This window comes from Furipterus horrens, unplaced genomic scaffold (assembly GCF_987537825.1).
Source record: "Furipterus horrens unplaced genomic scaffold, mFurHor1.1.pri manual_scaffold_9, whole genome shotgun sequence".
Taxonomy (NCBI): Eukaryota; Metazoa; Chordata; class Mammalia; order Chiroptera; family Furipteridae; genus Furipterus; species Furipterus horrens.
Window position 1 is genome coordinate 85,117,415 of NW_028327179.1, and position 26,099 is coordinate 85,143,513.

The 26,099-nt window shown below is 39.5% G+C and overlaps 2 protein-coding genes across 3 annotated transcripts; one reads left to right on the forward strand and one right to left on the reverse strand.

Annotated features, from left to right (window-relative positions):
* Positions 1–4,010: 4,010 nt before the first annotated feature.
* On the forward strand, positions 4,011–21,003 carry CALU (calumenin). 2 transcript variants are annotated; one of them, XM_090287474.1, is made up of 6 exons: positions 4,011–4,239; positions 8,792–8,985; positions 12,206–12,372; positions 13,089–13,149; positions 17,215–17,414; positions 18,629–21,003. In XM_090287474.1, exons 1-6 carry the CDS (start codon positions 4,019–4,021, stop codon positions 18,731–18,733), a joined length of 948 nt encoding a protein of 315 aa, XP_090143600.1. In that variant the 5' UTR covers positions 4,011–4,018; the 3' UTR covers positions 18,734–21,003. The 2 variants fall into 2 exon arrangements, with proteins under 2 accessions (XP_090143600.1, XP_090143601.1); XM_090287475.1 differs by lacking the exon at positions 8,792–8,985 and adding an exon at positions 9,059–9,252.
* A 1,061-nt stretch (positions 21,004–22,064) lies between these two features.
* OPN1SW (opsin 1, short wave sensitive) lies at positions 22,065–25,546 on the reverse strand. The gene is made up of 5 exons (XM_090286792.1): positions 25,192–25,546; positions 24,730–24,898; positions 23,747–23,912; positions 23,110–23,349; positions 22,065–22,184 (listed from the first exon to the last, which is right to left on the reverse strand). Exons 1-5 carry the CDS (start codon positions 25,544–25,546, stop codon positions 22,065–22,067), a joined length of 1,050 nt encoding a protein of 349 aa, XP_090142918.1.
* Positions 25,547–26,099: the final 553 nt, after the last annotated feature.

Here is a 26,099-nt window from a genome sequence, read left to right on the forward strand (position 1 = left end):
ACCTTTTGGTTCACAATCCACTAAACCACACCAGACAGGGCTGACTTTTTATTTTACTTGCTATTCTGTAAGCCTTTAACATTATAGATATTGTTTAGATATATCACAAAATATCAACACATATGTATAATTTGTTACTTGTCTCAAAAGAGTTTTATTTGTCTAAAAAGTAGTAGTTTGAGATGGAAGTTTCATTTTGCTCTTAAGTAAAGCATATTCACTTTGACGTTTAAGAGAGCCACTAAATCTCTAATTTTCTCTACATTGTTCCACTGATTTGATTGATCAGTTAAATTATTGAATGTAGGCTAGAGTGTTATTCTAAAGGAGTATACAGTATTTTACTTAAAAAATGGGGTTTCTACCCTGGCTGGTGTGACTCAATTGGTTTGGCATCATTTTGCAAACTGAAAGGTCTCAGGATTCCTGGTCAGGCACATGCCTGGGTTACAGGTTTGCTCCCCACTCAGGTGTGTGCAAGAGGCAACCAATCAATATTTCTCTCCCTGTATTTCTCCCTCCCTTCCCCTCTCTCTAGAATCAATAAAAGAAAAACAATTTTTTTTTTAGATTTTATTTATTTATTTATTTAGAGGGGAAAGGAGGGAGAAAGGGAGAGTAACATGAATGTGTGGTTGCCTCTCACGTGCCCCCAACTGGGGACCTGGCCTGCAACCTAGGCATGTGCCCTCACTGGGAATCAAACCAGCGACCCTTGGATTTGCAGGCTGCCACGCAATTCACTGAGCCACACTAGCCAGGACAAAAAAAAAATTTTAATAGGGTTTTGTCCTAAGAATAGATATGTTTTTTCTTTAGTCTTTTTTCAGTCTGGAAAAAATGGCTTGAAAATGTTTGCTTTGCTACCTAATATTGAAAAGAGTTTTTATAATAGTGTTTAAAATGTAACAAAAAGGTAATAAACATGAGTGTGTGCTCATTTACAAAAAATAACACAACAGAGGACAGTAGTAAAGTTTACATCACACCAACCTCCCCACCCCACCTCTTCTCCCTGGAGTGTAGAGGTTATCACTGTTTACTGATAGATGTTTATCCTCCTGTACCATTTTTGTGCATATATGTTATACCCTGCATTTTATACAGATATAAACAACCTGTTGAGCTTGTTTGGTTTTGCTTTTTACATAAATGAGGTCTTATATTGTTTTCCAACTTGTCCTTTGTTTGTTTGCTTGCTGGATGGGTGGGTTTTTGTTCATTTAATGGATTTCGGTGAGCTCTCAGATTCAGTGCATATAGATCCACCTTATTCTTTTTAATTACTGTGTAGTGTCCCATAATATAGATTTACTAGGTCTCTGGTTCAGTTACAGTTAACATTCAATATTACATTAGTTTCAGGCGTACAGACTAGTTTTTAGACATTTATATAACTTATGAAGTAATCCCCCCAATAAGCCTCCTGACTTCATACAGAGTTATTGCAATCTTATTTATTATATTCCCTATGCTGTACTTTACAGCCCATGACTATTTTGTAACTGCCAATTTGTACTTCTTAATCACTTTGCTTTCCATTTTTTATCATTATAAACTTATCATCATTGAACAACTGTGTACAGATATTTTTATATCTAAATTTGGGTGTTTTGATCAGATAGCATGAAATAAAATGTAGACAAACTTTTAGAAGTTTAGCTGAATTTTAACATTGGTGAGGACAGCTTAGGAAAAGTACCGCCTTCTTCCCTTTCCTCTGGGGTCTCTAGGTCTTGCTTTCACATTGCTTCCTTTCACAGGTTTCATCAGTCTTAACAACCATCCGTTTTGGGAATTGGCGCTTGGGAAGTGACTGCTTCCCATTATCTCCTTCACTACATTACTGTTTGTCTTATTTGCTTTCCTTTACTTTTAAGGAATCTTGATATAAAGCACTTATCATTAACTGCTCTTAGCATCATTGAATCCAAAGGACTGTATAAATCCAAGTAATACAATTATAACTTCCTTGAGCTACTGTTTGGGGTTATATGAAAAATGGATACATCGAAATATATTTAACCTATTGGCATGTTTATTTCCTTATCCCCTGGCACAACGCACACTTCGTTCTAGTTCCCAGACTTTGAGGCAGGATCAGAGATAGGCGGTTCCTTCATATTAAGTATACTTTCAGGTCAGATTTCTTAAGGTATTATTATTATGGCTGTTTGAGAGTTTGGTTAGAATAGTGGTTCTTAATCTAGTCTTTTAAAAATATTAATAGAGGTGGGATATAACGGTTGTACTTTCTGAAAACTCCAATTGATTCTAAGGTACAGTCTGGATTGAGAACCACTGGATTGAGAAGCTATGCTGAAAGAGTTTTCGTATTTTAAAAAATACTTATGTATAAGATGTGATCCCTTAGACTAGATTGTTCCACTAGTGATATCCTGGAGAAGGTGAAGTCTTGACTGGTTTCATCTACAGATTTTAGGGTAAGGTAATGCACTTAACTTATATGTGTTGCAGTGTTCCCCTGTGCTGTAACGTTGTATTAGTTTCCTAGGGCTGCTGTAACAAATTACCATGAACTGGGTGGCTTACAAGGACAGGAATGTATTCTCTCCAAGTTCTAGAGGCTGGGAGTTAGAAATCAAGGTAGGGCTCTCTGAAGCTCTGGGGGAGGACCCTTCCTTTCTTCACCTAGCTTCTGGTTTCTTGACTCACAGGTACATTGCTCCAATCTGTGCCTCTTTTCATAACATGGCATTCTCTTCTCTTTGTGTCTTTGTTCAAATCAGTCATTGAATTAGAGCCTACCTTAATCCAGTGTGACCTCATTTTAACTTGATTATACCTGCAAAGATCCTATTTCCAAATAAGGTCACATTCACAAGTACCAGGGATTAGGACCTCAGTTTATTTGAAGGGAATGCAATTCACCCATGACAGTCCTCTTGCCTAAAACTACCTATCCATCTAGGAATAGAGCCATTGGTCATAAAGGGAAATGAGTAAGAGATGTCAAATTGCAAAAACTCATTCTTACCACAGGGGGGAAGTCATTCAGAATTCCTGTTCTGATGAAGGAATAGTTTAAATATGAAAGCCTGGAAAAATCTTTCCCCTTGATTTTTAATTTTACTGTTTTCTGTCAGAGACCTTAACTTCTTTGGGCAGTACTGTGGTGTATCTGTAGGGCATTCCAAATCAGTTACTATCCTGAAGTTTCTCTGCAATTTTTGGTCACATTTTTCAATAAAATGTTCCAGCCTTGGTTCATTAGAATCACCTGTGACTGCAGAGATTCTGAAGGGATGGGGTAGGGCCTTGGAAGCTGTACTTGGAACAGTACTCCAGGTGATCCTGATGCCTGGAAAGCTTGGGAAACACAATATATGGAGTGATAAAGCAGTTACTGTTCATCACCGTACCATCGGAATGATTTGATTTTTGAAGGGGATTTGAGATCAAGCCTGGACATGGGAGATGGGTTGGTGCTATAAGCCAAGGATGCTGCCTAAATATTTCATTGGCTTCTAATCTGATGGTGATCAGAATTATCTGAGAAGCATTTAAAACTACAAATGCCTGGATTCAACTTCAGAGATTCTAATTCAATAGGGAAAACTTTTCCAAAGCTTCCTAGGTGATTCTAATAATGAACCAGGTAGGTTTGAAGATCAGGTCATTTATGTAGTACGATATAAAAAGTAAAGTATTGGAGTCAGTAGGTCTGGATTTAAATCTTGGTTCTTTCACTTTTAAGTCTTAAAAACTTGGGTCAAAGGATTAAAGTTATACTTTGATGTTATTTTTTAAAGGGAGACTATTTACAAGGTGGATGTTTTAACTATAATTCCTTGTCAACATACAATCAGATGAAGGAAAATGGTGAAAATTTCTCACCATAAAACTGGAAAGTATTTTCTACCATACTTATTTTATGGATAAGTAATATTTGGGATAATAACAAATCAATAATTTAACTGGGTGTGAGCTTCTTAAATTACTAAGCTTACTGCCTGCTGAATTAACCACCTTTCTTTTTCTTTAAGATCTGATTATCATGGACCTGCGACAGTTTCTTATGTGCCTGTCCCTATGCACAGCCTTTGCCTTGAGCAAGCCCACGGAAAAGAAGGACCGTGTACATCATGAGCCTCAGCTTAGCGACAAGGTTCACAATGATGCTCAGAGTTTTGATTATGACCATGATGCCTTCTTGGGTGCTGAAGAAGCAAAGACCTTTGATCAGCTGACACCAGAAGAGAGCAAGGAAAGACTTGGGTAAGGTGTCAGCTCTTAGGGGGCTAGTTTGGATAATGACGTTTCTTTATAAATCAGCTCATTCTTTTTTTTCTCTCTGTCGCAGTCACCCATTAAAGCTTTGTTGAAGCACATTTTATGAAAACTAATTGCCGAATTGCTAACACTAAAATTTAATTTAACACTTGGCTTTCACATATTTCTCCATTGAATAAGTGTTTACCTCATTTTACAAAGCAAAGTCATTTTTGTATAAAAGTAACAAATATTAAAGGACCCGGCTTGATCCCAAAGGGACGTTACATGGTAGGGGAAAGAAGAGCTTCTCGTTCCTGCCCTTTTAGTATTCATGACCTAGTCACTGTTGCCCAGCCAAGCCTTTGCGTGGGTAATAAACCGCAAATTAAAACCTCTGGACTCATTTCTGTAAAGTTTATGATTTCCAAGAATGTCCCTTACCCTGTTTGTTTTCATTCTCAGATTATTTGCTTAATTAAAAACAAAAACCCAAACAAACCAACTGAGCCCTTTAGAAGACTTTAAAGGTAATAGTCTTAATGTCAGAGTATGAGTTGCTGTGTCAGTAACAGCTAGGCCTAGTCAGATTCCATGACCCTCTCAGCAAGTGTCTTTTTGCCTAAAGCATTGATTTGTTAAGAGTTGCAGTTGATTCTTTTTTAGAGAGAGAAACATCAATTTGTTCCACTCATTTGTGCAGTCATTGGTTGATTCTTGTTTGTGTCCTGACCAGGGATCTAAATCACAACCATGGTGCATTGGGCCAGCACTCTTAACCAGCTGATCTACCTGGCCAGGGCCCAGTTGATTATTTCTGACTGAGGGTCTGCGAATGTCTTTTGGCTCTTTCAAAGCCTTCCTTTTAAGGAAATGCAGGTTAATTTAAAGAATATTTTTTTCCTCAATGATCACAGTTGGTATTACTTTCTGAATTACAGTTAAGAGACCTGTTGAAAAGTTGTACCATGTAGGAACTTCCAAAAATATTTTGCTCTCATGGGTAGTGCTATGCCTAGGAGACATTACAGGGTTTGCTTTGAGTGATATTTTAGGATTCTTAAATACTGACAGAAATAATCAAAAGATTTTGCCATGTAGAATGAGAAACTATCCTTAAACATTTGAAACTAGAGAAAACAAATATAGTAAAGAGTCAGCCTTCTGTTAGGTTGCTTTTCTAAACTTTGAGAGACCATGCTCACTTTTAATTTTAATCTTATAAACATGCTAATGTTCCCAGCTGAAAATAGAGCTGCATGCGGGTGTCTTCATGCCTTGCCTATTAATAACATGCATGTCCAACCCACATTTTGTCTCCACATATCTCTTCACAGAATTACTCTTAAATGATGAAGAGCCCTTAGGTTTGGTGTCAGCCAGGATGCTCTGGCTCAGTGCAGGCAGTGGTGGAATAGCTCTGCTAGCAGTTTACAGTAGGGAGAAAATATTCTCTTCGGTGATTAGTAAATACTAGAAGTTCAACACATGAGCAGATTCCATATTTGATTAGAATAAGATTGTATTTTTTATGGAATGTATGAATGAACCAAGTACGATTTGTGTCCTGCAAATTTTGGAGCTAATGACAAATATCCCCAGTTTATAAGGTGACATACTTTTGGAAGCAAACACCAGATGTTGGAAACAAGAGATTCCCCCTCTTTTCCACCTGTTCTAGAAGGAAGGTAATTATTAGGAGACAAGATCATTATTCATACCTGTAGTTGTAAAAATTGACTACTGTTTATAAATCTTAGTAGTAATATCTAAAAGACCACAGGAAGCATTTTAAAACAATTTTACTACAAAATTTTAAGTTCATTTTCTTGTTAAGAATCTTGACGAATAGAACCTTTTATTGTGTTTATTCTCAACCTCCCCACCCCACCCCCACAACGAAATCTTAAGTATCCTTAATTTTCACTTATGTGTCCTTCAGATGAGAATTTGTTTTGAGATGGTGGTCTTTATTGTAAAAAAAAAGTTCTCATCCTTGATGTATTTGCTATAGAAATTAACTAGAGCAGTTCATCATCCCTTTTTGATGATGGACAGACCCAGTCCATTTAGGAATATAATGAAAGCTAAAGACTTCCTCAGAAAAGTGTACACATGAATATATATACAAATTTTTTAAAAACTTTTATTGATTGATTTTAGAGATAGGGGAAGCGAATGGGGAGAGAGAAACATCAATTTTTGTTGTTCCACTTACTTTATGCATTCATTGGTTGATTCTTGTATGTGCTGTGACTGGGATCGAACCTACAACCTTGACATAATCAAATGACACTAACCAACTGAGCTACCCAGCTCAGCTATGTAAAATTTTGCATGTTGCAATTTCAGAAATATGATAAACCCTGCTGGAGTGCACTTATTAACCCAGGTTCTTTAAAACAAAAGTGAAAAATCTGTTTTATGCCTTTTGAAATGTAGAGGCATGTGTTACCTCTTAGGAAAAATAACATAAGGTCTGCTAAGTGCATTGTGTCTGTCCTGGAATGAATGCTTATTTAGTCGTGTCATAACTACACCTGTGATGTTCTCCAGTGTCACAGCTTCATAAATTTACGTAGGCTTTTAAAGATCAGACTTTAGAGCTTTGCGTCTAAAATACGACACACCCACTTCCAGTGTACTTTCGCAACTGCCTGTAGGCTGGAAGGCCAGCGAGATAAGAATGGCTTTTATATATAAATAAATATATATACACACACATCTATATTTACTCTGCTTTTCTTGCTTTATTATTTATACTTCCATGGTCTCTTGGAAAAGTAGACTGTGGCCAATAAAATTAGCTGGCCTGAATGGGCAGGGTATGGAGGCTGGGGAAGCCTGGCTTTTGGCTGTGTTAATAAAAACAAAGAACAAAACAAACAATGAAACATGTGGCCATCAAAGTAAAAGTTACAGGGTGGGGCAAATGTAGGTTTACTGTTGTTTGTATGGAAAAATAATACAATAATTAATAAATAATAATACAAAAATAAAGTGTTTCATGTACTCAGAACTGTTAACCTACTTTTGCCCCACTCTGTATTTACCGTCTGTCCCTTTCAGAAAAAGGTTTCTAACCTCTGGATTAAACCATTTGGGATATTTCTGTTGAAATAAGTAGAATGGTTTTTAGGCTATTTATAATAGTTAAAATTTGGGGGGGGGAATGGGTGGGGTTCTAATACCTTGCCCTTTTTTTCCCCCTGAATGGTACAGTAGCACTGTTGGTAGCTGGTACCATTAGTATTGTTAAAACTCTACAGGGTTAAAGTTGCAAATAATTTTTTGTCCTATGTCCATGTAGATAGGAGGGTATTTAAGAGACGGCTTCACTGCTTTACCTTTTATGTTAACATTTTAGATCAAAAGCTATAAATTATACATTCTCTGAAGGAAAATGCTTGTTAATTATAGGATTTTAAGTTATACCTAACACCATATCAATATCAAGATGAATCTCTTCTCACAGTGTCACTCATACTCTTGTGATCTAATCACTTTCCAGTGAGTTTGCGAAATGAGCACAGACTGGGAAAAGACATTATTTGCTACCAAGTGACAATGTTTTCCAATCCTGCATTTAATAGAGCATTAGGGGTATGCCATGATTTCAATTATTAGAACTTTTGACTTAAAGTTCCTATTCCAAACTAGGCCACTTCCTTGTGTGACTTTGAGTAGGTGATTACATCTTTAAACAGGAGTTTTTATATCATGCACATGTTTTGAAATCCTTAAATTAAGATTACAGATCTAGAAAAAAGGCTCATGAAGGACGGAGTATATTGCTTGCTGAGCTTTGTAGTTTTGCTTTATCATCTGCATGCTAACCCTCTCAGCTTATTAACATTCTCATATTCAGAGAGATGCACTTTTCCCGCATTATTTCCTCAGTGTTCTCTGTGTTGGTAGTTACATGTAGAAATCCAGTTTGACACGGTGTATAATAAGCTACTGGCCATTTATTGGACTAAACTTGCTTCTGTCTTTGTGTACCTGTTTTGTTTTTTAAATGATCTTCATTGGAGGTATAGGTTGATCCCAGAACTATTTTTGATATCTTTTTATTTTTAACAAAAGTCTTATCTTTTTAAAAGAGGAGCAGCAAGTTGTAAAGTCTGGTTTAAATTTTTGAATTTTTAGAAAACCATACCAGTGGTTGTGATTATTTACCAAGAAATTGTGATTCTCCTAAAAGAAATTTTAAAAATGTGAAGACTCAGATGTTGTTTGATACAAAGACTGGAGAAGATTCATTCCTGAATCCTGACCATTGTCTAGAAGGATAGGCTGGGTTTGCTTTTGGATCCAAGTGAACCAGCCATGGACTGTGCTTGCCTTCATCCAGATGGCTTATTACAGACCAGTAACAGGGTACTAAAAAGAAAATTTTTCAGTTGCCTATTTGGCTGTTTTGTTTTGGGGACAATTTTTATTTACATGTTTTAACCTTGGGCAACAACACTTGTGGTCACAGCACACACCTGGCTAAATAAATCCAGAGCTTTGTGTCCCTTTAACCTTTTGCTGGATTTCTCTGCATTTTCTACAGAAAGATTGTAAGTAAAATAGATGGCGACAAGGACGGGTTTGTCACTGTGGATGAGCTCAAAGACTGGATTAAATTTGCACAAAAGCGCTGGATTTACGAGGATGTAGAGCGACAGTGGAAGGGGCATGACCTCAATGAGGACGGCCTCGTTTCCTGGGAGGAGTATAAAAATGCCACCTACGGCTACGTTTTAGGTAGGTCCCTACTATCTAGGGGAAAAAGCCTTGTGGAGCTGACACCTTGAAACGTAACTGTTTTGTCTTGTAGAATGATTGTAGATAAGATAGACGCGGATAAAGATGGGTTTGTGACGGAGGGGGAGCTGAAATCCTGGATTAAGCACGCCCAGAAGAAATACATATATGACAATGTTGAAAACCAATGGCAGGAGTTTGATATGAATCAAGACGGCTTAATCTCCTGGGATGAGTACAGGAACGTGACTTATGGCACTTACCTGGGTAAGGGGCAAGATGTCAGCCTGGCAGAGGCCATGGTCTTGAGTCAAAAAAATAAATGGGTCACGCAGTGAGGGAAAGGAAGAAAATGCTTAAATCAGTTCAATGCTGAGCTGTTTCCCTTTACTTTATCAATTTTAAATTTCTGTGTTATGTATTTTTAAAATTTTGTTTAATTTTGGTTTTCAGGGTCCTGGCGTCTTCTCCATCTTTAGCATTTTAGATAATATTTTACCATTTTTTATTTCTGTCATCTCTCAGAGAGATCATTTTAGAGTAGATCTTATTTAAAAGGCTACATTGTTCCAGCAACGCAAAGCAAGAGGCTTTGAAATTTCTGTTGATGTGGTCACATTAAGGTATTGGACCTGAAACTCAAACAAAATTAAATTAGATTCCTGTGTAACTTGTGAGAATAGGAAGAAAATTAGTCTTTCCTAAATAAAATAAAGATTCAAGATAGTTTTCCTTGATAAAATTTATTTTAGTATGTCTGCTTACTGAAGTTTAGAAATGAAAATTTCCCATTTGTTTTATATGGCATGTGAGTTTTATCAGCCTGCTTTTGCAAATGCTTCAAAGCAGATAAATGTGACTTTTTTATTGCTTTCTGTTGATTTGGTAGCTTGGGTGCTTGGGCCACCTGTTAGTAGTTTTTTTGTTTGTTTTGTTTTGTTTGCTTATTACCCTTGCCTGCTATGGAATGCTAGGTGGTGATCTTACTGAGTTAATGATTTAGGGTGTTTGTTAGTGAGATTCTGCTATTGTACATGGTTATAATATGGGACAAGCGTGTATAAATGTTCCTTCTTGCATTTTATCCCAGAAATTGGACAAATTTCTAGGTTAAACCAGGCATTTTCCACCCCTGATAGGCAGTGAGTGTGTGTAATTGTCTGTTTCCCCCACTAGATAAACAGCTGTCCATGTTAATTACACGACCACATGCATTTCTAGTGAAGAGACTTTTATTTTTGTGTCAGCTTGTTCTCATTCCTAAGACTTAAGTGGCAATCTGTCTCCAAGCATGACACTTAGCCAAGAACCAAACATAGACTTCACCCAATTAAGAGCACGTGCGTTAAAAAGTCAGGGCAGATGGAGGTATTTGTGTTTCTTGCTCTCTGGCTAGGACCCTCCTGATTTATTTGGAATTAATTATAAATACAAAACAAAGGGTAGGCTATTGGTGATCTAAATAGAATGGTATGGTAATAAATCCTAGCTCAGACCTAGGCACTCACTGGCTGCCCAGAAAAAATCTTAAGCTCTTTGTATGATTATGTACATAAAAATCTGTTGAGAGCTCTGTTAGCTCACTGGGCAAATGATTCAATGTAATGGGTATTTCTGCTGACAGACTTTGCATAAGCTGAAGCACCGGCTGGAGAAGCAATGTCTTTATAAGGCATCTTTTACTGGAGGCATGTGGGTGAGCAGCACCCACAGGATAATGAGTTGTCTTACAGAAGGGCTGAAGGAGTGTTTTGTGTGTTCTTGATTCAGTTTAGAGTTCAGGTATAAATCATCTTAGCTTTTAATTAAAATCTGTCATAATGAATCTGCTTTCCACAGAAGGACCAGTAACACTGTCTCTGCCACAAGTAAAATATAAAAAACAAAGATCCACAATGCCTATGCCAAAACTAGATCAAGAGCCCACACAAAGCTGTGTGCAGGCCAGTGCTTAGGACAGATAAAGCACTCTGAGCTCTGATGATAAGCATATAAGTTTAGTCATTGAAAATAAAGTTTATGTTTTCCTTTTTCATCCTTACGTATGTGTATTATCAGGCTCCTTGATTCCAGTCACCATATTTTACTCTTAAGGAGAAGAAAAGGGTTCTTAGCTAAGAATCTAGTCTTAATGGATAAGTTGTCTTCTGTTATCTTTCTTGTTTATATTACATAATACTGAAACATTATTTGTGTAGAAGAGATAATATCTGAGAAAAGTACTGAACTTTCCATCTTCTCCCTATTATGACTTTAAATATACGCACATAGAATTCTCAGAGCCTCATGATTCAGTAAGCTGTCTATACTGAATTTTGACACTCAACAAAGAATGAAACTTCAAGCAGCTCACACTTCAAAATAGAGGAATAGTTGTTTGTTTGTTTGTTAATTGTGCTTTGAGTATGTAAAGATTGAACTACAGTGTCAAAAATTGTCAGTGTGATACTATTATGAAGGCGACCCTGTGTGTCTTTTTATAAAACTAGTACCGTGTCTTTTTTTTTTTTAATTTGATCAATATGTTGCAGGAACAATCATGCCTTACCCTTAATGTGTGCCTTACTTACAAAGTGGTGTTCTATTGCTTGAATCCAAATGGCCTATAATGGGATTGAAGGTCTTTGATATCTAGCTTCTTAATGGGATCCTAATGATTAATAAAAATAGCAATGGCTAACATTTATTGAAAGTCATCTACATGCCAGGCACTGTTCTAAGTACTTAGATTTATTTGCTCATTTTAAACCTCATAACAGTCCTATGGGACAGGAACCATTATCATCTCCATTTTACAGATGAGTAAACTGAAGCACAGTTAGGTTACTTGCCCAAAGTCACACAGCTAGAAAGTGGTAGTTTGGCTTCAAATCCAGACTGTGTGATTAGAACCACCACTGCCCCTCATTTATAACTAGAAAATTCAAGCCCTCAAACTGCCTCAACACCCAATAACTATGAAGAATTACATAAAGGTTACATAGTCAGCGTTCCATGTTGAATGGCAAACATTTAACATTTACATTCAATTTGTACCTCACGTTGAGGTCTTTGATTACCAGAACATTCTGAATGTTTACACTGCTGCAGTTGTACTTGCGTAATCAAAAGTTATTTCTTCATTGCTTGGTGTTTCTTTCTTGGAAATTGATTCCCCAACCCACACATTTGTAGTTTTCTTGAAGACTTTTAACATTTAACCTAAATTTTTGTTTTCTAGATGATCCAGACCCTGATGATGGATTTAACTATAAACAGATGATGGTTAGAGATGAACGGAGGTTTAAAATGGCAGACAAGGATGGAGACCTCATTGCCACAAAGGAGGAGTTCACAGCTTTCCTGCACCCTGAGGAGTATGATTACATGAAAGATATAGTAGTACAGGTGGGTAAGAGCAGGGATTCTCAACAGAAATCTAGTTTCCCTTTTTGTTGCTTACACTCTTTCCTTTTCCGCCTCTCCTCTGTGCTTGGAAGAATGACTTGCTATGTAAGTGCTGGCCAGGTTGAGTCCAAGGTCTGTCACTGTTTTTCTATCATCACATCATTTGTCTTAGGTGCCTAAGACTTTATGTTTAGCGTGACAATACTTATCATCAGATAATGCATTTTGCCATCTCACTGGTGGCTTCATATTGTAAGCATGAGAGAAAATCCTGTTCTTTGAAATATCCTATGACCAGTAATCAGGAACTGTGTAATAATGGTGATACTGAATAATTCTCACAGAAGGCAGTTACCAGTAAAATGTAGACTGCATCAGTAGACATGCTCACTGGTCACATCTCCTGTTAGTATGACTTCAGCATGATTGTGACTACCAGATCATCATGGACTTAGTGGATAGTTCATTATTAAGCATTGCCAATATTCCTTCAAGAAGACCCACAGTTATTTTAGGTTGAAGCATAAAACATTGATAATATTTTATCATTTTTCAGCTAGAAAAACAGTAATTTCCTATGGTTTAACCATACCCACACATATACATATAAATGTATACATGTATATGTGTATGTGTTTTACTTGAATAATAAATAATTGCCAAAACTAATTTATCCAGATACTAAATTTAGTCTCTTCTTACTCCCTTCTGTCCAGGAAACAATGGAGGATATAGATAAGAATGCTGACGGCTTCATTGATCTAGAAGAGTATATTGGTAAGTTTTTTTCTAGCATTTCTCTTAGAAGTGGCTGAGAAGCTTTGGAAGATATGTTTACGCATAGAAACAGTTTATCCCATTGGTCAACTCTCAGCACATTATTAAGCCAGACCGATGTGAGGAATAGGGGATGGTGGTAAAGCACCTGTAACAGCACTGTCCAATCAGAATGAAAATGTGAGAGACCCATGTAATTTTAACTTTAATAGCCACATCAAAAACAATAAACAGATGAAATTAATTTCAGTAATATTTTATGTAACCAAATATTCTGTGCTATACTGTAATTTCAACATTATCATAAATTATTGAGGGTTTTTGTTTTTTATACTAAGTCTTTAAAAATGTATTTTACACTTAGAGCACATCTCAGTTAGGACCAGTGACATTTCAAGTCCTCAGTAGCCACATGTGGCCAGTGGCTGCCATAGAGGTCAGCACTGATACAGTACATCCCAGATGCCCTGTGGAAGTGCCAGTAAAGAGTTGCAGGGAGCCCAGCCTGGCATTAGGAAACGCAGGAGACGAAGATGGGGAGTAGAAGACTGGTGGATGAATGAGGGACCAGGATTGCTGATTCCTCCTAGAGCCTTTTGTTTTCACCTTGTTCCATTTGTGTTTTCCATTTAGGTTCTCATTGGTTTGTTTGTTTTAAGTCACTCCATTCTTTCTGCCATTTTTCCTGGTAGTTGTCTTTTTTCTTTGAAGATTTTTTTGGGGGATGCTACACCTTCAAGGCTAATTTCTCCCAAGTAAAGCTGTTTTTATTATCCTCAGAATAATTTTACAGTTTCTCTTTGCATTAGATAAAGGAGTCGATTCTCTTACCAAGTAGTTGAGCAAATTGTTTCACAATTACTATAATGGAAATTAAGATAAGTAGAGAAGAGACTAAAGATAATTACGAATATCTGATACAAATGTCTTTCGGTTTTGAAAGATACTAGGTAATTTTGTATTTCACATTCTCCTATTTACTCATAGTAACTTAATTCTTGTGCACCACTGGTTTTTTGTTTTGTTTTGTTTTTATCCTCACCAGAGGGCATGCTTACTGATTTTAGAGAGAGGGGAAGGGGAGGGAGGCAGGGAGAAAAACAACAACTTGAGAGAGAGAAATCCATTGGTTGCCTGTAGGACACCCTGACTGGGGACTGAACCTGCCACCTAGGCATTTGTCCTGGCCTGGAATTGAACCCATGAGCTTTGATTTATGGGATGATGGTTGCTCCACACTGGCCAGGGCTAATGCACCACTGGTTTTGTGTTTCGTAAGCCAGTTTGTTTTTAGCTCTCTGATCTTTACCTTAAATGTTTTATTTTAAGCATGAGAGGGAGGCTAAACCCCTACTCCTATCTCCTGTCACCTAAACTACATTGAATAATCGTTCCTTTACTCAGGTTTTGTTTAGTTATACCTGCTATTTATTTTCTAGACTTATTTTTTTCTAAGACTCAATGATGTACTTTGAGTTTTTTTAGAGAAAAAGAGATGAGCAGTGGAACGTTAGGATTTTTTTCCCAAAGTGATTGATTGATTGATTGATTGATTTTAGTGGAGTTCATCAGCACAGTAGAAATAAATGCCTGTGTGCATTTACTAAGCCCATTTTGGAGTGACTTTTTCTACTGTTAAATATTTTGTCTTTTTATAAAAATTTGGCTTTTGCCGTCTTGTCATCACTGGTAAAACTGAGGGACTCATTTGAACCTGCTAAGGAGACAAATTAGGTTTTATAACAGTTGAGTACCATCATTTATCAAGCATTGAGGCCAAATAAGGAGATATTTTTGTCTCCCTCCCCATCACATAGATTCAGGGCAGAGGAATTGTGTCTTGAAACTGCTGAAACTATCCTGGGTATCTGTTGCTTTCTTTTACAAATCATCTACTAGACCCAGATAATGGGCTTTGTAAAGATGAAAGTCTTTCCAGTTTCTAGGGATGTGCTATCTTTTTGAGAGTGATCCTAAAGAAACTAATGGTCTTTGACTCTTAAATTTAGCATTAATAGAAACTATTCAGTTATACTGTTGAATATTTTTATTCTTTAAATTTGTTATAGAGCATTGCAAACATACACAAAATTAGATAGAATAGTATCTTGAATCCCATGCACTTGTGCCCCATTCCAAGAGCCATCAGCCCACGGCCAGTCCTTTCAAATCCATATCCACTTTCTTACCTCCTTTATTATTTTGAAGTACAGTAAATCCCAGTAATCATTTCATTTCATTGATAAACATTTGGTTAGTATCTCTTAAGATACATGTGTATCCCTAAAAACTTTTTTAACATAATCTCAAAAAAGTAGTAAATCTTTAACAACATTATGTAGATTGAATCCTTTTTAAATGGAAAATTAAGTAGTATTGTTTGTATCTCTCCTCATCTTGCCTTAAAATGTACTGGCATTATGTTGTATATTCTAGCTTTTATTAAAAGTATGTCTTTTAAGCACACATTTATTCACTCTCCAATTCACAACTTCCCAGTCTGTATAATGTAAAAGGTCTCCTTGACCCTCAGGACAGCCAGGCAGGACACTAGCGCAGTGGGTCACATAAACATACATTTTTTGTATGTGCTGTATTGTGGGGGTGAAGTTAGCAAATCCTGCTCTGGGGAACTAACTCCTTGTGTTAAGGTGGAAGGAGTAGCTCCTTAACCCTCAAATGACAAGAATAATTTAAGTAATGAGCTTGATGTCCTCTATTCAGGGAAAACAATCTATGTTTTGAGCTAGTGTGGTACCTCACAAACAGTGGAGCACTCTTCCTGCAGATTTGGGGCAAGAGTGAGTTTTATAGACCTTTGGAAGAGGTAACAGGAAACCGGGCGGGATTGGCCAAGAGGTCAGGTATTTCCCCTTACAAGGCTAGAGGCCCTATTTTTGAGGATCAGGCAACCTGACTTGGTGAGTTGTGATTGGAGTATGTCAGTTCAGTTTCTGTGGCAGTGAGGCATTTCCTATATATGTAGGCTGACTTAGATACAGATTTGTGTCATGGGCCAGGCCCCTGGGGCAGCCTTTATTTTGTGGGTCCCATCATACAACTTAACCTTTATCACAGCTGCATAACTACCTTTGCTTAGAACTGCTGGAAACTATTTAGACTTCTAGGTGTGTTCCTACACCTTACATGAAGTGTATCTACATTTAGATGTATCATAACTTGGAATTCTTCAGACACTTTCACTCATGTAATTCCTAAAAGAATTTTGACAAACAGTATTCCCTTACACATCATAAAATTGGCATCTAAATTATTTAAATAGAAGTATAAACAGTTGTATAGAAAAATTTCTGTAACTATTTTACATTTTAAAGTACCTTAACTCTTAACTAAATCTCGTAAAATATACTGTAGCAATTTCTTACCCCACCCCACCCCCCATCATTCATCTAAATAATTTAAACAACTCAACTTTTTGTTGTTTGGTTTTTTTAAGATTTTTTTAAATTTTATTTTTAGAGAGGGGAAGGGAAGGAGAGAAACATCAAATGGTTGCCTCTCCCCCCACCCTATCCTGTCCCCCTCACTGGGGACCCAGGCATGTGCCCTGACTGAGAATCAAACCAGCAGCCTTTCAGTTCTCAGACTGGTGCTCAAACCACTGAGCCATATCAGCCAGGGCTAAACAACCCAACTTCAAAAAACAGTTAGGAAATGCAGATTTGGACTGGGTTTTAGATAATAGCAAGAAGTTGATTTTGTAAAATGTGATCATGGCATATGGCTCTATAAGGATATGACCATCATCTTAAAGGTACATTATACTTAATAATTGGTTGGTAGACAATTTTGACTTATACGCTTCTCAAGTTTCCTTGAGAATTTAAAATAGCACCTTTTTTAAACTAATGGTTTTAATTAGCTACCCTGGAGTAAAATGGAATGTAGGAAACAACTGTTTCTAAGTTCTCTGGCCTAAAATACCCTTGTAACTGCTACTAGGTTCCAACAGTTGGAAGAGGAAGGAGGGTTAGATCAGATTAGCAGGGAGCAGTCTTTGGAAAAAGACAAGCCCATCTTTTCTCTGTATGTCTGTGCATACAGGTGACATGTACAGCCATGATGGAAATGCTGATGAACCTGAATGGGTAAAGACAGAGAGAGAACAATTCGTTGAGTTTCGAGATAAAAACCGTGATGGGAAGATGGACAAGGAAGAGACCAAAGACTGGATCCTTCCCTCAGACTATGATCATGCAGAGGCAGAAGCCAGGCACCTAGTCTATGAGTCAGACCAAAATAAGGTAAGTCTGGCCAGGCCCAAACAGTCTAGAAATGATGGAAGTCTATTTCCAGGGGATTGCCTGAAAATTTTCTATTAAGGTACATAGAGCATTAACGGTCTTAATTAATCTAAGCCTGCACCCAAACTGGAGTCGGCAGTTGCAAATTTACAGGGCAGCACTAGCTATCTGATCTCATTTTAGAAATCCCGTTGCCCAGTGTGCACAGCATTGGAGGAATTTAGCCTTCAGAAAAGAACCTCTGTATGTAGCCTATGCTTGGCGTGCAGCTTCTGTTCTCTTTGGATCCCCAGGAAATTTTCTTTGCTTTTTTTTGTTATTTTCTTTGTTCTTTTACCAATTAAAGGCTCATTTTACCTACTCAAAGCCGGTTATTTCCTTCTTAACTCATAAAATCAAGTCCTTTGTAGTAGGTTATAAATAAGCTTTTCCTGGAGCCTTTTAAAATTGTCCTTGATCAATTATCTGAGGCATTTAATTCATTAAGAGTGGTGTTATCCATCTAAATTTGGGGGTTTTTAGTGTTCTGAACATTCTTTTATCAAGGCTAATCTTCAGTTTTAAAAGCGGTTTCTTATCATCAAGCCTTCTAAAGGGTCAGTCTGTTTTGAGTTCTCACTCAGTCACTTCAGTAGCCAGGTGCTGTGTCCTGAGGTTTGTAAGAAAAGGAGACTCATGTAATCATCCCATGGGACTCCGGCCTAGAGAGTTTATAAGATGAGTGTCTGAGTCTTCATTTGGGGTTGTGTCTGAAATCTGATTGGTAGCTGGGGTGTAATGGAAAGTGAGGGCTATGCTTGATATTAGCAGACTTTGTTGTTCCTGTTAGGTAATGACTTCATTGCCTCTGAAGTATTTTACCCAGTTCTTCTTGACTATCTGCCCTTATCTAGATGTCCCAGATATTGCTCACAAGGGGGTGTTTTCTCCTCAAGAAACAAACCTGTATCTCTGGCATTGAGTTACTGAGCTGTATTATTTCTTTCCTTCCACTTTTAACTTTCTTGTTAAGGAAAACATATTAATTGCTGTTTTCCCTCTCTGTGTGTTTGTGTACAGGGCAGGGAGGTGGAGGTGTGGGTAGAGTTCACATTTAATTTACTGGAAATTAGAGTCTTAAATCCTGCCAAACCACTATTGATTGTTCTATAGCAGTGTTTCTAAGTTTGGAGTGGGAGATATATTTGCCTCAATTCACTCTTCTCTAATTTCAGGATGGCAAGCTTACCAAGGAGGAGATTGTTGACAAGTATGATTTATTTGTGGGCAGCCAGGCCACAGATTTTGGTGAGGCCTTAGTACGACATGATGAGTTCTGAGCTGCAGACAGAGGAACCCACGTTTCTCCAAAAATAATTTATTTTTACAGCTTCTGGTTTCACGTGAAATTGTTTGCGCTACTGAGACTGGTATTACAAACTTTTTAAGACGTGAAAAAACATAACGAAAACCTTCCCGTCCCCATTCCTTCTCCTTTGAGGGACTGGAGGAAAACCGTGCTTCTGAGGAACAACTAATTAGTACACTTGTATTTGTAGATTTACACTTTGTATTATGTATAACATGGTGTGTTTATTTTTATATTTGTTCTCTGGTTGGGGATATGATATGAAGGATCAAGATCCTCAACTCATACTTGTAGGCAAAAATTAGCCCTTTACTCTTTCTCAACCTTTACCATGTAATTTTTATAATTCTGACTTAACTAAGCTAATTTTTAAAGCCTGAGATCAGTAAAAAAATGTTTGGAAAAGAGAAAAAAGAAAAATTATACTCCACAATTTATATTTACAGAGATAATAATCTTGCCTATTCACAAGTATATTTCTTCAGTAGTAGAGACCATATATTCTGTTCAGTTGCCACAGGTCCAACAGCTGATCCTGGCATGATCTGGGCAAGGACAGATCCCTGTGCTGAAAGAGAGCTTGGCTCAACCTGATTTCATTCATCCTTTTTTTTTCCCCCTTCCCTGTAGGCCTTAGCTGTTTGCTAATTTTGTCAAGCACAGCTGTGGTAGGAAGAGTTAGGGCCAGTGTCCTGAAAATCAAGTAGTGAGTGTGATCTTTTTAGAGGGCTATACATAGAAACAGCTGGAAAGCTAAAGGAAAAATACAAGTGTTTTCAGGGCACACGCTTTTTTCTGGGTGTGCATCTGTTGAAGTGCTCAAGACTGTCTTGTCTATTGAATCACTGTAAATGCCCCATTCGGCTCCTATTTCCCCAGGTGTCCAAGTAATTAAGTTTGCTTTCACTGAGGTTAAAATGTGCTCCTTTCCAATCATGTCATTGAAAGTGCCTTTTATGAGAGAAATGATCACTGAATGAGGGTTCTCTTTAGAAATTCTAAGATAAAATAAAGAGAAGATTATTTGGACCACGTTAGATGAAAATTTAGAACCTTCCAATGTAGTGGGGATATTTTTTCTTCTCTTTCAGACAGTGGTTAAAAAGCAGTATTAGTTAGGAGCTCAGTTGCAGTGTTTTTATTTCGTGGTCTGGTTTCCAAAAACCACATGCTGCTGAATTTACCAGGGATCCTCATACCTCAGAATGCTAACCACTTAACTACCAGGCCAATTTCTGTGTCAGCTGGAAAGGTTGAGCTCAGACTCACAGATGAGAGGGCCTACAGAGAGGGTTCTTTGGTTTGAGGACCATTGCTTACCCTTCCTGCCTTTGGCCTGTCACTCCCTATTCCCCCATCACTCCCTCTCCCCACTGCCAAAATACAAGTTTATCTTGGATCAACAGATTGCTGATCCTTATCAAAAAAAGGGGCATTGTAGGAAGAGCTGAAGAAACCTCCTCTGTCCCCAACCCACTTTACCCCTATTTTACATAACACAAACTGTCTTTTTGGTCCCTTTCTTACAGATGGACCTCTTTTGAGAGAATTTGTTGTATTCCAAGTTTTTAGCCCTCAGGTTACTAAGATAAATATATGTATATCTAACCTTTGTTATTTCATATATCTTTCTGGTAATATTTGGGTGGTGCTGGGTGATTATTATAACCTGAACCTAGGTGTATCCTTTGGTCTTCCGTGATCTTGTTGAGGTGGGCTGCTTGGCCTGGTGAAAAGCCAGAAATGTAACTTCACCCCAGCCTTTGCATTGAGCTCTTGAGAGTGGATACACTCTTTTAACCCCAGTAGAGAGGGCATGGAAATTCCCTGCCATCCAGAGTCCCCATTTTTATTGTTAAGAAGACCAGAGATAACTAATAATGCCACCAACCCTGGCTTAGTTAGAGCCTCAAACTCACTAGGGCAGAGAACCCAGGCCTTACGTTAAAGTCACACACTTAGGAAACAAACTTATCTGCTAAGACAGCAACTTCTGGATACTGGGTGCTCAGCAGCAAACATTGTACTCTAATCTCTAATGATCCCTTTGGATTATTATTACTGGTTTCAGTCAAGCCTGGGGCTGGGGGACAGTGGCTGCACACCCACATTGTGTGTCCTGTGAATGCTAGCTCTCTTGAGTTTGGATGTTGGTTACTTTTTATAGAGTGTAAACCAAGTTTTATATTCTATAATGCAAACAGGTACCTATCTGTTTCTAAATAAAACTGTTTACATTCACTGTGGGGTATGTGTGACCTTTATTCTAAGAAATGGAATGCTTGCTTAGAATTATGAGTGCTGCAAAGTGTCACAGGAAAGGAGGTCTCCTAGAAGGTACCCCATACCTACCCCCTTGACCCAAAGAAGATACTCTTTTCTCCCTATTCCTAAAATCTAGCATCCTTATTACAGCTATAATCCTTCTCTTTTCCCTTAGGCCATGTAACTGCTCATTACATAGTTATCTGATACCAAACAAGCCATTCCTGGATGTACACACAACATTTGTCTTGACTTTTATTTCAAAAGCTTTTTCAGGGCAGGGGTGGGGTGGTGGTGGTGGTATAAAATAAGAAGGTAAAAGGTTTTTAACATTTTGGTGTAGTTTATAAATGGTATCAAGATGTTTAATTCTACTGTATTTTGAGAATGTGAAGTAAATTAAACTTAACTTTGGTAAATACACATGTTAAGACAGGTATATAGGGTTAGCCAAGTGAGAGGGGAGGGAAAGGAAACACCTGGAGTAACTCACGCTGGCTCAGGGGCTTATGGACACGGATGTTTCTGCCGGAGCTATAGCAACAATTGGCATATAGAGCACAAGGAAGTTCTTTCAGACTCCTGTCTGGGGCCTACCAAAGGTTTTATTTGTATCTCTGTATGTCTCTGCCATTTCTAAGGTATTTTTTCAGAATGTATCATCTCAGACGCCCAGTAGGAAAAAAATAATCTTACTGAAAAGGAAGATAATTGTTATCCATACACTGAAAACTAAGCCTTACTTTCTAGTTGCCTTGTATGTAGAGATCAGTTTTCCAAGAGTTGTGAATCTTGCCACTTAGAAGTAGAAACTGATAATTGTTGAAATGGCTTTTGATGTGTTCTGAGGTGGGCCCAGCTGGAACAATAGCTTTGTAGGTAGGAAAGTAATAGGAAAATGGAAAATTGATTCCCCAGATTGTCATTGCTCCCCTTCCTGTCTGTTTTCTGCATTCTCAGTAGTTTGGTTTTTGGCAGAGTAAGAAATTTTCTTAAATGTAAAATCCTAGTTGCTGCAAATAGGCCAATATGGCACCTTAGTTGGGGCCAACTTGGCTAGAAGAGAAAGTAGAAACTTCTGTTTTCTGAGAGCTGGACATGTCAGACTTGTCTGTCATGGACTTCCCACATACCATCTCCATGATGCAAGCCCGGAACTGGAGGGAAAGAGCAGAATTGGAGATGGCCCCCTTGGCAGACCAGTACAGAGGAGATCATATCAGGTAGTAGAGAAAAAAAGATTTCATTCTTTGTCTCCCCAAAGCCTCGAACAATGCCTTATACCCAGGATTTGCTCGGGTGGTTTTGAGTATATCTTCCCAATCCTGAGACTAGTGAGATTCCAGTCCAGGACTTCTTGCTTCTCCTGGTCTACAATAATCCCTACACGTCCTGGTTCGTTTGCCTCCCAGGAACACTGTCAGGTGTGCACACACCACAACTCCACCCCCCACCCGCCCTCCATTCCTAAAAGGTCCTTCCAACTGGGAAAGGACTGCCAACTTTACAGCCAGGTTTCACATTCATTTTAAATCCACTCTGAGATTGAAGAAACAAAGTATTAATAATTCTCAAAGCGGAATGTTTGCCCTACAGAGACTATTGGATTTGAGTTTGGTTTTTGAGGGGTTTTTTTGTTGTTTGTTTTGCTCAGATTTAGGGTTTGAGGGATAGACCACCTGGTACCTTTAGATGATAAGCTGCTTTAGATTTTCATGCATGTGTTCTGATTTCTGCTTCAGAGAAGCTCCTGAAGGCTAGAAGTTGCATGGGAAAGGATTAAAAACTCATGGATTGGAAGGGCTAGAATGTAGGGGAACTATTGATCTGTCAATGTTCAACAAAACAAAATCTTTTCACTTATTCTTTTCCTTCGGAGCAACTCAAATTTCTGTGGTTCACGTTCTGTTTTCCCTGGGCTCTAATAATCTTGTCTTGATGACCACACCTTCCTCCCTGTGGTTCCCTTGTTCACCTCTAACTCTTGAGTAGAGTCCAAGGTACTCTGAGTTTGAAGTCATTGCTGAAAGGAACTAGGTCTTCTGGACTAGAGTCTCGTAGGAATGTAAATCGGAAGTTTACCTGCTTATTCATGAAGCAGTAGATGATGGGATTGTAGACGCAAGCACTCTTGGAGAAGAAGGCAGGAACGGTGACAAGCCGTAAGTCTAGCCCGTGGTGACGGTTGTTGACCATGTACATGGCCAGGGCAGCGTAGGGCACGTAACAGAGACAAAAGGATCCCACCATCACCACCACCATGCGGCTCACCTCCCGCTCAGCCTTCTGGGTTGAAGCTGACTCCTGCTGCTGGGCTGCAACCTGGGAGGAGCACAGAGAAAACATCGCATCCTCTTCAACTCACAGATCTCTGGATGATTTTTTATTTTTTTTAAACCAGGGGGGCATCTGCTTCCATTGCCTCTCCTGTCCCAGTGTCTGGCCTAGTCCTGTGGCTAACCCTCCTCGAGGAAGGCAGAATGGAGGCAGCTTTCTGGTCTGTGACACCGGAAGGGATCACATGCATGTCTTCGCATCTATATTTGAGCAGGGATGACTGCCTTATTTTTATTCCACTTCATCCTGCCCATCCCCACATCATTGCTTTTACATATCCCCTCTACCTGGCTATGGCATTTCTAGATGTCTTATGTTCTAGAACTCTCACCCACTCTTCCCTCTCACCTGGAGCCCCCTGACCCTCACAAGAGCCACTCACAGCTCTGAGCGCCCCCAGCAGCTGAGAGTAGGAGAAGCAGATGAGGGAAAGAGGCATAATGAAGCAGCAGATGAAGAGGAACCAGGTATAGTACTCGCTGCGATATTTGGTGCCCACGGTGTACCAGTCGGGGCCACAGGAACATTGCAGGCCCTCGGGGATGAACCTGTAAAGGGACCACTCACTCACCCACTGGACGAGCACTTGCACGCTGTGGAGGCTCACCGCAAGAATAGAGTGGGAGCTGAGATTCCTGGGTGGTGGTCATGTATCTAATAGAACCCAGAGGGTGACCGGTGACAGGGCAGGGAGGGTTTTCTGTCCTCAACAGCAGACAGTACAGCAATTTGAACTATAAAGTTCAGCACTTGTCTCCCACAGCCCTTTCTCTCACCTACTCCACCAGTTCTTTAAAGAGTAGAGGTCAGAGCCCTGGCTGCTGTGGCTCAGTGGATTGAGCGTCAGCCTGCAAACCAAGTGTCACTGATTCAGTTCCCAGTCAGGGCACATAACTAGGTTGCACACCAGATCCCCAGTTGGGGGCGCGTGAGAGGCAACCGCACATTGATGTTTCTCTCCCTCTCTTTCTCCTTTCCCCTCTCTCTAGAAACAGATAAATAAAATAAAGTAACCTTGTTAAAAAATTAATTAATTAAAAGAGTAGAGGTCAGCCCTGGCGGGTGTGGCTCAGTTGGAGCATCAGCTCGTAAACCGAAAGGTCATGGGTTCGATTCCCAATCAGGACACATGGCTAGGTTGCAGGTTCACTCCCCTGGTCGGGGGGTTGGAGGCAACTGATTGCTGTCTCTCACATCGATGTTTCCCTCTCCCTCCTTTCCCCTCTCTCAAATCAATAAGCATGAAAAAATAAAAATTTAAAAAATAATAAAAAGATCAAAGACAGAAAAGGTTATACCCAACTCTTCCTACCCACACCAACCCGAGCTCCTAGCTAAGTAAGCATCACTGCCCTGCACTCTCACCGGCTCCAGCCAAAGAAAGGTGGGATGGAGACGCCGATACCAATGGTCCAGGTGGCCAGGACTACAATCAGTGCGTGCTTGGAGCTGAAGCGGAAGCTGCCGAAGGGCTTGCAGATGACAATGTAGCGCTCAAAGGCCAGGAAGGCCAGTGACCAGCCTGTGACCAGACCTATGGTGAAACATGAGGGTAATGGGGTAGACAGCCCTCCCAGCCTGGCAGGAGGAGTGGACTACAGGGTGGGGAAAGCACAGCACCAGGAGACAGGTTGGACTGACAGTTGGAGTAGAGTTTGGGACACAAGGGGTCAGATTTCTAGTGTGGGCTTTGTACCCCAGTGTGGAAGAGAGCATCAAACTCCTCTAGACTTCTCTGGGGATGCACTCTAGGCCAAGAGCCTGGCCCCTCGTTCCAATCCTGGCTCAGTGTCCTTTGCCTCCCCCAGTCCCCTTCCCCTGCAATACCTGCTGTAGAGCCCAAGAAGGCCTCCAAAGCACAAACATGGCGACCAAAGATGAAGTAGCCCTGACAACTGGCAATGAAGACAGTGAAGACAGAGAAGATGCAGAAGAGGAAGCCCCCCAAGGACACATTGACCAAAATGTAGTTGAGTGGCTGCCTCAGCTTTTTGTAGCGCAGTGTGGCCACCAGTACCGTGGCATTGAGTGGTGTCCCTGCAAAGAAGACAAAGCCCATGAAGGCTGCCTGGAGGTGGAAGGCCCAGACAGGGGCAATGTGGTACTGAGGCCCATCCCACGGTCCCACAGAAGAAATGTTCTTGAACAAATAAAACTCCTCCTCCCCTGACATGTTGCTCATGGATGTCCCCCATCCACTCTGATCCCTCTTATAGATGATCTTCCCCCTACCCTGCCAAAGAACCCCTCCTCCAAAGCCACTTCTGAGCTCTCTGAATGATCAGTGCTGATCCTAAGCCTCCTAAGGACAAAGTTTGGGATTAGAGACCCCCAACCCCCTACCTAAACCTCCTTTTGCAGCCACAAAGCCGATTGTGTGTCCTTCAGAGGATAAAAAACTGAGCTCAAAGAATCTGGATGTGCAATACTGGGTACTGGAATGAACGAGCATCAGCTCATTGAGGCCTGGGAAATGCTGACCCATATTTAGTAAAGATGCTTCCACCACTTTCTTATTTCCCCTTTGAATGGAGCTCTCAGGGGCACCTATCTCCATCCTTCTAGGGGTCTGCACCCCATCTGCCCCTTTGTGGAAGTTGCCTGCTAAGTGTCCCTCTTCAGAGATCTCGACCAGACTGGGAACCAGCCTCAGGCTGCAGAAAGGGACAGGGGACGGGCAACGTCCTAGGAGCACTTTAGTAAACAGCCTTCAGGGAAGGGTGCAGGGCAACTTA